Below are 13,370 nucleotides of genomic sequence, written 5' to 3'. Positions count from 1 at the left end.
TGTGAAAAGAAAGACTTGCATTTATATAGCGCCTTTCATGACCTCAGGACGTCCCAAAAGGCTTTACAGCCAATTAATTACTTTTGAAGTGTAGTCACTGTTATAATGTAGGAAAAATCTCAGCCAAATGATGATGACCAAATCATCTGTTTTGGAGGTGTTGGTTGAGGGATAAATATTGGGCAAGACACCGGGGAGAACTCTCCTACTCTTCTTCGAATAATGCCATGGAATCTATTACGTCTACCTGAGAAGGCAGATGGGGCCTCGGTTTAATGTCTCATCCGAAAAACGGCACCTCCGACAGTACTGCACAGGGAGTGCCAGCCTGGATTATGTGCTCAAGTCTCTGGAGTGGGCCTTGAACCCACAACCTTCTAACTCAGGTGAGAGTGCTACCAACTGAGTCAAGGCTGATGCTAAACACAGTACACATTTTCTGATCAGTATAGTATTTAGCTAACTAGTTGTACTTGTTTAGTAAAAATTTTTCTCTTTCAGCAAACAAACAACTGGTGTAATTGTTATAGTTATGTCATGAGATCATCAAGTATCTCCCGTGTCCTCAAGCATAATGTTCCTCAGACAATACTGATTTTCTTTACGTCAATGAGGGAGGAGCTAGCTGTTGCTGATTATTCTTGTAGCTGGGTGTCTTTGCCATGAATGAAACCCGCTGTTGTGCCATCCATCTTGACTTCTCCTTTTAATCTTAGTTTTTCAGATTTGAAAATCAGGTTAAGATTGATGGTGACAGTTTGTGTGTATTTTGTTTGTTTTAATTATTTTAGATATTGGAAGATGCATTTTCAATGTAAGTGTTTGGCACCTGTCTCATTTTACAAATAACTTCAGTATAAAAATGGTGCTGAATTTAGTATTGCGCATGATGTCATCAAAGTGGGACTGTAGCCTATTGTCAGCCATTTTTAATCTTCTAAAACAAATTATAATTGTTCACACTAACATCGCATTGAAAATGTTGACACAAATTCTGCTAATTGAGTGGTGTGGTATTAAGCCAAGCTGAGCACATGGCCCTAAGCTTAATTCGCAATCTGTGATGATGTCTGCTGATCATGGCTGGGGCAGTGATTGGGCCATCACCGTTGTCCTGGGCTAGTGAGGGAAAAAATCAACCGGGGTCCCTGCTCCTAGTTGCTATCCAGCGCCTCCTGCTAGAAAGTGCGTGGGTGTGGCCATCAGGTTCAGTCTAGGCCCTGATGACCTCACAGTCTGGGCTCACTACTTGGGTGAGGCAGGGCTGACGGTGCCAGTGGAACTGTACCCCACAAACGAGGCCGTACTTTCAGTAGCCGGGGGCAGAAAATTGGCACAAAAATAAAGCCCATTGGCTCATAGGTAAGACATACTGAAAGAGAGATAAAAAAGAAATGCATGTTTTTATAAAGCACCTTTCTCGACCTCCAGGATGTGCCAAAGTACATTCCAGCCAATGAAGTACTTTTGAAGTGTAGTTACTGTAGCAATGTAGGGAAAAGTGGCAGCCAATTTGCTCACAGCAAGGTCCCACAAACAGCAATGTGATAATGACCAGATCATCTCTTTTACTGATGTTGGTTGAGGGATGAATATTGGCCTGGACACGGGGAGAACTCCCTGCTCCTCTTCGAATAGTGTCACGGCATCTTTTACATCCACGTTCTGATTCAAGGGTGAGCATGCGACCCACTGAGCCACAGCTGACACCTGTTCAGTGTAAAAATCTTGAAATAGCAGGCCTGAATTTGAATCTTCAGGTTTTCCCTTGCGGGTGTGACGGTGATGTGAGTAAAAGGGGCCACTGCCACAGTTTTCCACAACCATCTGTTATATTTTCTCCTCCTTCCCCTCAATGAAGACAACGGTCAGCATGTTAAATAGAGTAACTCCACGGCCAGGTTTCACCAGGGTAAAGTCGCTGATTTTGGACTGGGTACTACTTGTGGGAAATGCTGTCGAGTTTTATCAGTTTGTTATATGTTGTTCATGTCATTTGCTAAGAACGTTATGTTCTTTAGATGACCTCTTTATTTAAAGTGTATGATTTTGTTTCTCCCCTGCAGCTCTGCATGCCAAAAGGGTTGTCCTTCAGAACCCAGGCTGAAAGCAGAGAACCGCAGTTCCATTCCTTCCTCATCACTCGTGAAGACGGCTCACGCACCTATGGCTTTGTGCTCACCTTCTATGAAGAGGTCACCTGCAAGCAGATCTGCAGTGCCATGCAGACGCTCTACCAGATGCACAACGTGGAACAGTACAGCAGCGTTTATGCCTCGTCCTCTTGTAGCATGGACTCCCTGGCAAGTAGCATCGACGAGGGGGACAGCACGTCGCTGGCCAAACTGCAGCGTTACAACTCGTACGACATCAGCCGGGACACCCTGTACGTGTCGAAGTGCATCTGCCTGATCACCCCGCTGCCGTTCATGCAAGCCTGTCGGAAGTTTCTGCTGCAGCTGCACAAAGCGGTGAGCTCCCAGCAGCCTCCCCCTCTGCCCCTGGAGAGCTACATACACAACGTCCTCTATGAAGTCCCGCTGCCTCCACCTGGTCGCTCGCTGAAGTTCTCCGGGGTCTACGGGCCGGTTATTTGCCAGCGACCTGGGCCAAGCGAGTTGCCCCTGTTTGATTTCCCACTGCGAGAAGCCTTTGAACTGTTGGGTTTGGAAAATTTGGTTCAACTCTTCACGTGTGTGCTGCTGGAGATGCAGATTCTTCTGTACTCACAAGGTAAGCTATATCAAGTTGGACAATACTTCAAGATCTGTCAAGTAAATGGGCCAAAAGGTGGCAAATGCAGTTCAATATAGATGAGTGTGAAATTCGTGGGAGAGGAGGAAGTAACCAAATCCAAATGGAAAACTGATTAAGCTAACTGATCAGAGTAAATAAGGCACATGTGGCACTGGGTTGTGCATTAACAAGGGGATATGGTGAGCAGGTTAGTCGGTGAGGTTGAGATCAGGCAACTAGGGTTGTGCTTGTCAGCTTTTCCTGTTCCTAAAAATTCTTGCATGCTCTACCAGTAATTAGGTGAATCCAATTAGAGTACAGTTATTAGGAATGGAAAAATTGTTTTGAAATTTTATTGATCTAAATAAAAAGTTTGGGGTAAATTTTCCACTTCACCACCTGGGTGGTTATTTGGCAGAGCGGATTGTCCGACTATTGTAAGACTCGCCCAATTGCCATTTTATTGAAATCATTGAAGATGAAAATTTACCTCATTGCTTCAAGTGCACATTTATTTGTGTCACACTTCCATGCCTGAGTTATAGTCAGATTTCTCAGATTTCTATGAAATATATATTCATAAAAGAGCAACACCTCACAACAGAAGAGGTGGGGAAGGTATCAATAAAATGGGAAGTACACAGCTGGAAAAAAAATCACCCATGAGGAACTACTAAAGATGCATGAAAATAACAAATCAAGCAAGAGCGAGCGACAAATCTATCAATAAAAGAAGGGAGAATAAAATACCTGTGTATTGGATGCTATTTAGGAAGGGAGAATGACCTCTGCTATCTAAATGAAACGCCAAGTTTGGGTTGATAGTAAGAATTTTACCAATCACCTCTTTAACAGTATAATTCATTGAATTACATTGACTGTGATCTCAGTATAATATTTTGTAAAGGTGGATTGTTCACAAGATTCATTATTTTGTCTTGGTGTTGGATAACCACAATACATATACCAAAGAAATAAGGGGTCTTAACCTCAACTTGTGTAGGACCACAGAACTCGGCTTAATCTGTCATTGGTTGTCACAAGATCACTAAATTAATCCAGATGAGGAAGGCCATTTGGGCCATCTTTGGCTTATCCTTCTGGTTTGCCCAACGCAGTACCCAATTGTCTCTTAAATGACTCCTGGCTTGTGCCTCCACTATCCTACCTGGAAATCCTTTCCAGGTGTTTTGATTACTCTTCATGGAAAGAAGAACCTCCTGACATCAATCAAATGGCCATCACCACTTTGAACCTGTGCCTCTTTGTCTTACTGACTGGCCAAGTGGGCAGTGTTGCTGTGGTCTTGGTTGGAGCGGATGCAGGGAAGAAGGCTCAGCTCCGAGTTGAGCAGTATGTCGAGGTTTCATTTAGCTTGAGGTGGCAGCTGAGGAAGTTGATGGAGTCGAGGCCGGCGACACCTGGGTACTGGCAGGAGCTGGAGAAGGATGGCTTTGTTTTCACCAGCTTCAAGCTGGAGCAAATTTTGGCTTATCCAGGTCTTAATATTGGACAGAGTGTCGCAACGGACTTTCCTCAGAGCTCAATTCTCTGACAATAGAGATCAGGCTCATGGCTCTTCTCCGCATGCCTCCAAAGTTTGAATGTCTTCGTTGTATCCCAGTGACCAAAACTGAACACTGTACTGAAGGTGTGACCTGACCAGAGCACTGTACTATTCCAGCATGATATCTTCAAGACAGGAATTCTGGCTGATCAATCACTTCAAATCCCACCACGGCAGCTGGGGAATTTAAATTTGAATTTAAATTAATATACAATCTCGCTACAGAAAGTCACATTAAGAATAAAAGCAGACGGACCACCCGGCATCAGACCACTAGGCACCGGACACAACAAAGGCAAACCAAGCCCGGTCGACCCTGCAAAGTCCTCCTCACTAACATCTGGGGACTTGTGCCAAAATTGGGAGAGCTGTCCCACAGACCAGTCAAGCAACAGCCTGATGTAGCCAAACTCAGAGAATCATACCTTTCAGCCAACATCCCAGACTCTTCCATCACCATCCCCGGGTATGTCCTGTCCCACCGGCAGGACAGACCCATCAGAGGTGGCGGTACAGTGATATACAGTCAGGAAGGAGTGGCCCTCGGAGTCGTCAACATTGACTCCGGACCCCATGAAATCTCATGGCATCAGGTTAAACATGGGTAAGGAAACCTCCTGCTGATTACCACCGACCACCCCCCCTCAGCTGATGAATCAGCCTCCTCCATATTGAACACCACTTGGAGGAAGCACTGAGGGTAGCAAGGGCACAGAATGTGCCCTGGTTTGGGTCTTCAATGTTCTTCACCAAGAGTGACTTGGTAGCATCACTACTGACCGAGCTGGCCAAGTCCTGATGGACATAACTGCCAGACTGGGCCTGCGACAGGTGGTGAGCGAACAACAAGAGGGAAAAACCTACTTGACCTCGTCCTCACCAATCTGTCTGTCACAGATGCATCTGTCTGTGACAGTATTGGTAGGAGTGACCACCGCACAGTCCTCGTGGAGATGAAGTCCCGTCTTCACACTGAGGATACCATCCAACGTGTTGTATGGCACTACCACTGTGCTAAATGGGATAGATTCAGAACAGATTTAGAAGCTCAAAACTGGGTATCCATGAGGCGCTGTGGGCCATCAGCAGTAGCAGTATTGTATTCCAGCACAATCTGTGGCCTGGCATATTCCTCACTCTACCATTACCAACAAGCCAGGGGATCAACCCTGGTTCAATCAGGAGTGTAGATGAGCATGCAAGGAGCAGCACCAGGCATACCTAAAAATGAGGTGCCAACCTGGTGAAGCTACAACACAGGCTAAACAGCGGAAGCAACATGCTATAGACAGAGCTAAGCGATTCCACAAACAACGGATCAGATCAAAGCTCTGCAGTCCTGCCATATCCAGTCGTGAATGGTGGTGGACAATTAAACAACTAACAGGAGGAGGAGGAGGCTCCGTGAACATCCCCATCCTCAATGATGGCAGAGTCCAGCACGTGAGTGCATAAGACAAGGCTGAAGCGTTTGCAACCATCTTCAGCCAGAAGTGCCGAGTGGATGATCCATCTCGGCCTCCTCCCAATATCCCCACCATCACGGACGCCAGTCTTCAGCCAAGTCGATTTAGTCCACGTGACATCAAGAAACAGCTGAGTGCACTGGATACAGCAACGGCTATGGGCCCCGACAACATCCCAGCTGTAGTGCTGAAGACTTGTGCTCCATAACTAGCCACGCCTCCATCCAAGCTGTTCCAGTACATCCATGACGCTGGCATCTATCCGACAATGTGGAAAATTGCCCAGGTATGTCCTGTCCACAAAAAGCAGGACAAATCCGATCCGGCCAATTACCACCCCATCAATCTACTCTCAATCATCAGCAAAGTGATGGCAGGTGTCGTCGACAGTGCTATCAAGCGGCACTTACACACCAATAACCTGCTCACCGATGCTTAGTTTTGGTTCTGCGAGGATCACTCGGCTCCAGACCTCATTACAGCCTTGGTCCAAACATGGACAAAAGAGTTGAATTCCAGAGTTGAGATGAGAGTGACTGCCCTTGACATCAAGGCAGTATTTGACCGAGTGTGGCACCAAGGAGCCCTAGTAAAATTGAAGTCAATCGAAATCAGGGGGAAACTCTCCAGTGGCTGGAGTCATACCTAGCACAAAGGAAGATGGTAGTGGTTGTTGGAGGCCAATCATCTCAGCCCCAGGACTTTGCTGCAGGAGTTCCTCAGGGCAGTGTCTTAGGCCCAACCATCTTCAGCTGCTTCATCAATGACCTTCTTTCCATCATAAGGTCAGAAATGGGGATGTTCGCTGATGATTGCACAGTGTTCAGTTCCATTCGCAACCCCTCAGATAATGAAGCAGTCCGAGCCCGCATGCAGCAAGACCTGGACAACATCCAGGCTTGGGCTGATAAGTGGCAGGTAACATTCGTGCCAGACAAGTGCCAGGCAATGACCATCTCCAACAAGAGAGAGTCTAACCACCTCCCGATGACATTCAACGGCATTACCATCGCCAAATCCCCCACCATCAACATCCTGGGGGTCACCATTGACCAGAAACTTAACTGGACCAGCCACATAGATACTGTGGCTACAAGAGCAGGTCAGAGGCTGGGTATTCTGCGGTGAGTGACTCACCGTCTGACTCCCCAAAGCCTTTCCACCATCTACAAGGCACAAGTCAGGAGTGTGATGGAATACTCTCCACTTGCCTGGATGAGTGCAGCTCCAACAACACTCAAGAAGCTCGACACCATCCAGGACAAAGCAGCCCACTCGATTGGTACCCCATCCACCACCCTAAACATTCACTCCCTTCACCACCGGCGCACTGTGGCTGCAGTGTGTACCATCCACAGGATGCACTGCAGCAACTCGCCAAGGCTTCTTCGACAGCACCTCCCAAACCCGTGACCTCTACCACCTAGAAGGTCAAAGGCAGCAGGCACATGGGAACAACACCACCTGCACATTCCCCTCCAAATCACACACCATCCCGACTTGGAAATATATCTCCGTTCCTTTGTTGTCGCTGGGTCAAAATCCTGGAACACCCTACCTAACAGCACTGTGGGAGAACCTTCACCACACGGACTGCAGCAGTTCAAGAAGGCAGCTCTCTGCCACCTTCTCGAGGGCAATTAGGGATAGGCAATAAATGCTGGCCTCGCCGGTGACGCCCACATCCCATGAACGAATTTTTAAAAAACTTCACTTCTATACAGAATTAGTGAAAAGAACTTAGTTCGCTTTGGTGCAAGAAGATTATAATAAGGAGGACCTGGTTGATGAAGTGGGAGAAGGGACCCAGCTTTTGGCAAGAAGAGGAGGGAGTTGTTGCAAAAGACTTGAAATGTCAGAGGAGCTTGCTTGTAACTTGGATGTTTCAATTTTGTGATCTGCCATATAGTTTTCTCCTATTATTAGATGATGTTTCTCCTTCTAAGGTGTAGGTGTGGAGCAAGTTGGTTTTCCACTGGTTGGATTGTTGGCTACTCCAGAAACTTGAGCACAAAATCTAGGCTAACACTCCAATGCTAGTACCGAGGGAGTGCTGCACAGTCGGAGGTACCATCCTTCAGATGAGGCGTTAAACCAAGGCCCAATCCTGAGGTCATGAAAGGGGCTATATAAATGCAAGTCTTTCTTTTTCTTCTCAATTCTTTTGGCCTTAGAGGTGATTGATAGTATAAGGGATGTGTCCGCAAATGGACAAGGTCACAAGCTGAATGCAGACTAAGAAGACTATGTGACCAATCTTAACTCTTCCATCCAGGGGGAAATACCGACATTCCTCCCTTCCCCCACCCCATTACAGTTTCCAACTTGCTCAAGTAAAGAACTGACATTTATACAGCACCTTTCCCACCCTCAAGGTGTCTCAGAATGTTTCACAGACAGTTAATTACTTTTGAAGTGCAGTAATGGCTGTTTTGCAGCCATGTTGCATACAGCAAGATCCCACAAACGGTAACTAGATTAATGACCAGTGGATCTGTATTTGGTGATGTTGGTAGAGGGATGAGCGCTGGATGGAACACCGGGAGAACTCTCTGCTCTTCATCAAATTGTGCCATGGGATCTCTTGCGTCCCTCCTCCATTGCATATTCTTGCTCTCAAGTGGGAGGAACCAATGTCAGCAGAAACCGTATATCGTCAAGATCAAGTTCCAGAGGCAGGAGCTCAGGAGATAACTGTCTCTGGTGTGAAACTCCACTGAACGGTGGGCCTGCCTTCCAAGAGTTCTGTAACCAATGCGAGATTGTATACTTGTATTTACACACTGCCTTTCACGGCCTCAGGACGTCCCAAAGCACATTACAGCCAATGAAGTACTTTTGAAGTGTAGTCACTGTTGTTTAGGGAAACACAGCAAGATTCCACAAACAACAATGACATACATGACCATCTGTTTTAGTGAATGTTGGTTGAGGAATAAATGCTGGCAATAGGAACGTAGGCATTGCTAGACAAAAAAAAAAAATCAAGGTCCACCTAGTTTGCCTTTCCCCATCCTGGTAGTCGCATGATACAATGATAATGGAGTTGTTGTCTGATCATGGCAATAAATTTCTATCAATTAGTCGACAACAGACCCAGACATGAGGAAAGGAAAACCCTAGTGGTGGAGAGTTTTGCCGACTGTAGGTCCAATATCACCTGTTCCTCCCACAATTACCACTTGTCACGTCTCAAATTGCTCATAATACTCACTGGGAAAATTCCCTGCTCTTATTTGAATAGTATCATGGGATCTTTAACATTTACCTTAACTACCAGAACAGGAACCTCGGTCGGATAATTGGTTGCATCTCCGGCCATGCAACATTCCTCAGCGCTACACTGAAGTGTCAGCCTGGATTGTGGGCTCAAGTCCTGGAGCGAAGTTTAAACCCACAACCTTCTAACTCAGAGGCATGAGTGCTACTAAAGGAGCCAAGCTGAAAAGGACAAGGGGGAGGAAAAAAAAGGAGAGAAAAAGGCTTCCCTTTGTGTTACAGAACAGCATTAATCCTAAAGTCTCATTTTGTTCTCAATCATATTTAGATATTGTGATATAAAAAATGTCATAATACTATGACATTCCTCTTTGTTACCAGTCTATTTTTCATTCACCTGATAATTGAACGCACTGTGTGTTAACTACATTTTCCAGCTCACTGAAGTGCAGTTGATTCACTCAAATGCATAATGTAAATATCTAACAGCAAGACAGTTTGCTTTGCCTGCATTTTCACATCACTTCTCCAGGCAAACCGATTCAGCAGGTTTTTCTCCCTGGTCCCTATTGCGAGAGGACAGCTGCATGCTTCAGCAGTCCCAAATGGCCAAAGATATGGCAGCTTCTCGAAGAGCTCCATGCCTATGTTTTGCACCTAGACCTTTTTATATAGCATTCTTGTATCAAAGGAAAGAACAGACTGGCATTTATTTAGTGCCTTTCATGCCTCAGGACATCCCAAAGTGCTTTACAACCAATTAAGTACTTTTGAAGTGCAAATTTGCGCACAGTAAGATCCCACTAACAGCTCATGTGATAAATGACCAGTTATTCTAATTTTTTGGTGATGTCGATTGAGGGTTGAATATTGGCTAGGGCACTGGAAGAATTGACCTGTTATTTGAAATAGTGCCATGGGATCTTTTACATCCACCTGAGAGGGCAGATGGGGCTTTGGTTTAATGTCTCATCTGAAAGATAGCACCTCTGACAGTGCAGCACTCTCTCAGTACTGTACTGAAGTGTCAGCTTGGATTATGTGCTCAAATACTGAAGTGAGGCTTGGAATCCTTGATCTTCTGACTCAGAGGAGTTTTACCACTGAGCCAAGCTGTGAAGCTTGTTTTATTATTTTTTTCTTGCCAACCTTCTGCCTCTTCCTCTAAGACATGGAGTTATAGTTTCACAACCACTGGGTGTCCTCCAATAACTCACCTGTGGCCTGTAGACCCAATGTTACCAGCACCCCAGACGTTCATGGGTCTTTGAAGCCACCATTGGGTCTCCACTTAAGACTGAGTGGGTGGAGTTGGATTTTGTCCCTTTTAGACATCCAACGCAGGACTCTGAGTTCCAGCCAGCCAGCCAGCCAGCCTCGACCTAGAGGGCTAGTAGGAAGAAAGAAAAATGTGAAAGCAATGTACAAATGGCACAGGTCTGCATTTGAGAGCTGCTGCCCTTTGACTCCACCACCACCTTCTCAAGGCTAACTAGGGACGGGCAATAAATGCCGGCCTTGCCAGCGACACCCACATCCCGAGAATGAATTTTTAGAAGCGCCTTATGTTATGTGAACTTGACCATAACTAAATTTTTTTGAGAGATTTTTTTTATTGGGCTTTGCTGAGGATGGGACTTAATGTACTAAACTGCAAAACAGCAGATTGGGTTCAACAGTGGAAGTAAAGTAATTAGATTGACTGGACACCAGACACTGATTCCCAAAGGAACTCCAGGATCTCAGAACCTATTTAAAAAATTTGAGTAGTACTCGATGTACCACACACCATGTCTCAGAACTTTCTGCAGTTCCAATGACTGAAGTAATGGGATTGTGTTTTGGAATGAGGCCAAAGTGTTGCTTTGAAGCACTTACATTAAAGCTTTGTTCCACAAAGTGTATTATTTTTTGATTTTCTTGCCAAATCTTCCTCTCTCCTCCTGAAGGTGTTGAGTCCTTACTAGGGTACCGTTCAGTGGGCAGCAGGCACCCTCTGGTGCCAAGCCCATCCAAGTGCCCATTAAACATATGTGAACCTTGACGGTGTCAGCAAGGTATTGGATTTGGGGAGGAGGTGGCATCACAACCAAACCTGACCGCATCCTCGCTCAACGTCCATAGACCTGCACTTTCACCATGGGTAAGTGAAGAGTGATTCGGGACTGGAAATCCTGGTTGATTTTCACCTCTTAACCCAAGGCCACTGAGGCCAATTGTAATACCACTGTTGCTGCATCAGAGGAAATCAGGAGAGACCTGAGGATTGAAGGTGGAACCATTCTGGTTTTCAGGGCTCAGCTATGAGTTGTGTAAACCCAGAGAAGCTAAAACCTGTCTTTAAACCATTTTGTGAGGTATTTGCCTTCAATTCATTTGTGCTCCAATGCAGCGTCAGGGACAGTTAAGATGCAAATTTGTTCCTGTTCTTTCTTACAAGTTGAATTCACAATCCTGATGAGCAAGGAGGAAGGAAAAACAAGCAAGTCAACCTTGGATTTTTCCGGTCCAACTCTGGATCATTGGGGTTGGGAGGATCCTGGGAGCAAGGCATTGCCGAGATGCTCTGGAAAAATTATACACTGGTAGATGGACAATTTTGAGGATTTTTGTTTTTGTCCCTTTTTATGACCTCCCCACACCAGGAGCCATTCTCACTCCAAGATGGCAGTCAGGCATCCTGACAAATATATGTCAAGGAACCAGACGAATCCTTAGCCCCCTCACCATGACTTCTCATTAAGGGGCTGTCTAGGGTTTCCCTCCCAGCTTTAAGTCTAGGAGTAAATGATGGCTAAATTTAGATCGCCGAGCTGTCTTACATCACCCAGTTCAAATTGAATATGAGTTCACCTCACCAACCCTCAATTAGGAACCCCACAGTGAATGAATTAACTCTAACTTGCCAAATCATCTTGGGAGAAGTCACACAGCACATCATGCACGAACATTTATTTGTTGACATCATAATTATCTCTACTTAAGCATTACATGTACAAAAAAATAGGAGATATAAATAGTTGTAGACAGGCTCATCTAGCAATTGAATAGCAGAGGTTATAAAGGCAGTTCGGTGTATCACCATATTTCAGCATTAATTGGATCACTGATTATCAAATTATAGTTAAGGTCAGTGTCTGAGACTACTGGCAATTGGTGAGATTAATTTAGGATCAACCCCTTAGATAGATGACAAGTTAACAGCATTAGATAACCAGTCTATTGAATAGATTAGAGTCTATATGTAGGTGCTTAGCAATGTTTCAGAAAATATATGACCTTATCCTTATAGTCAAGTGGCTGAGTTGACTGCTTGCCTTTCCTTGGACGACGATGTAGGTTTCCAGGACTTCGAGGCGTGATCCCTTCCTCCCAACTTCATTTCCCGCGGCTCAATCAACCTTACCGTGGCTCAGTTGGTATCACTCTCGTCTGAGTCACTAGGTCGTGCGTTCAAGTCTCACTCCGGAGACTTGAGCACAAAAAATCTAGGCTGACACGCCAGTGTAGTACTGAGGGAGTGCTGCACTGACAGAGGTGCCGTCTTTCAGGTGAGATGTTAAACCGAGGCGCTGTCTGCCCTCTCAGGCGGGTGTAAACGACCCCACGGCACTATTTCAAAGAAGAGCGGGGGAGTTCTCCCGGTGTCCTGGCCAATATTTATCCTTCAACCAACATTACTAAAAACAGATTATTTGGTCGTTATCACATTGTTGTTTGTGGAATCTTCTGTGCATAAATTGGCTGCTACGTTTCCTGCATTACAACAGTGATTACACGTCAAGAGTACTTCATTGACTGTAAAGCACTTTGGAAGGTCAGGAGGTCACCAAAAGCACTATTCAAATGCAAGTCCTTTCTTTTTACACACTGTTGACAGACTCAAGGAGCTGTATGGCCTACTCCTACTCTGATTTCTTATGTTCTTTTGTTCTATCTGGACTAACCAGTTTAAATCTCACCCTCCTGATCCCACCAAACTTATATTTAAGTGACACACATAGCTGCTTATAACTGGTTAGTATAACCATACAGTCTGACTCCTGCAACCTCCTCGTCTCTTATCGTGGAAATACGAAATGCCTTTCTACATCTGCTAGGTAAAGAGAAGAGAAGAATAAGAGGACAAAGGAAGTCAGGGAATCTGCCTCGAGGTGGGCTGAACACTCTCTTGTTTACCTTAAATTTAAAGAAAAACCCCTTTCCATTCATTTGACTAATTTCAGTGACACGTGCCAGAAGGGTAAGAAAGAATAAACTTGCATTTATATAGCGCCTTTCACAACCTCAGGACATCCCAAAGTGCTTCACAGTCAATGAAGTACTTTATGAAGTGTCATCACTGTTGTAATGTAAGTCCACCTCTTTTGATGTCAATCACT

The 13,370-nt window shown here is 45.3% G+C and overlaps 1 protein-coding gene across 5 annotated transcripts in view; it reads left to right on the top strand.

The window, feature by feature from the left end:
• Positions 1-13,370, top strand: part of LOC137334860 (DENN domain-containing protein 5B-like) — a 246,399-nt gene that overhangs the window by 120,591 nt on the left and 112,438 nt on the right. For all 5 annotated transcript variants that reach the window (XM_067999894.1, XM_067999892.1, XM_067999893.1 and 2 more), the window contains one exon: positions 2,067-2,733. In XM_067999894.1, the coding sequence (XP_067855995.1) occupies positions 2,067-2,733 (667 nt within the window). The remainder of the gene's footprint in view (positions 1-2,066; positions 2,734-13,370) is intronic.

This window comes from Heptranchias perlo, chromosome 18 (assembly GCF_035084215.1).
Source record: "Heptranchias perlo isolate sHepPer1 chromosome 18, sHepPer1.hap1, whole genome shotgun sequence".
Classification (NCBI taxonomy): domain Eukaryota; kingdom Metazoa; phylum Chordata; class Chondrichthyes; order Hexanchiformes; family Hexanchidae; genus Heptranchias; species Heptranchias perlo.
Note: the sequence above shows the minus strand (reverse complement) of the source record. Positions and strands in the feature narration are given on the sequence as shown.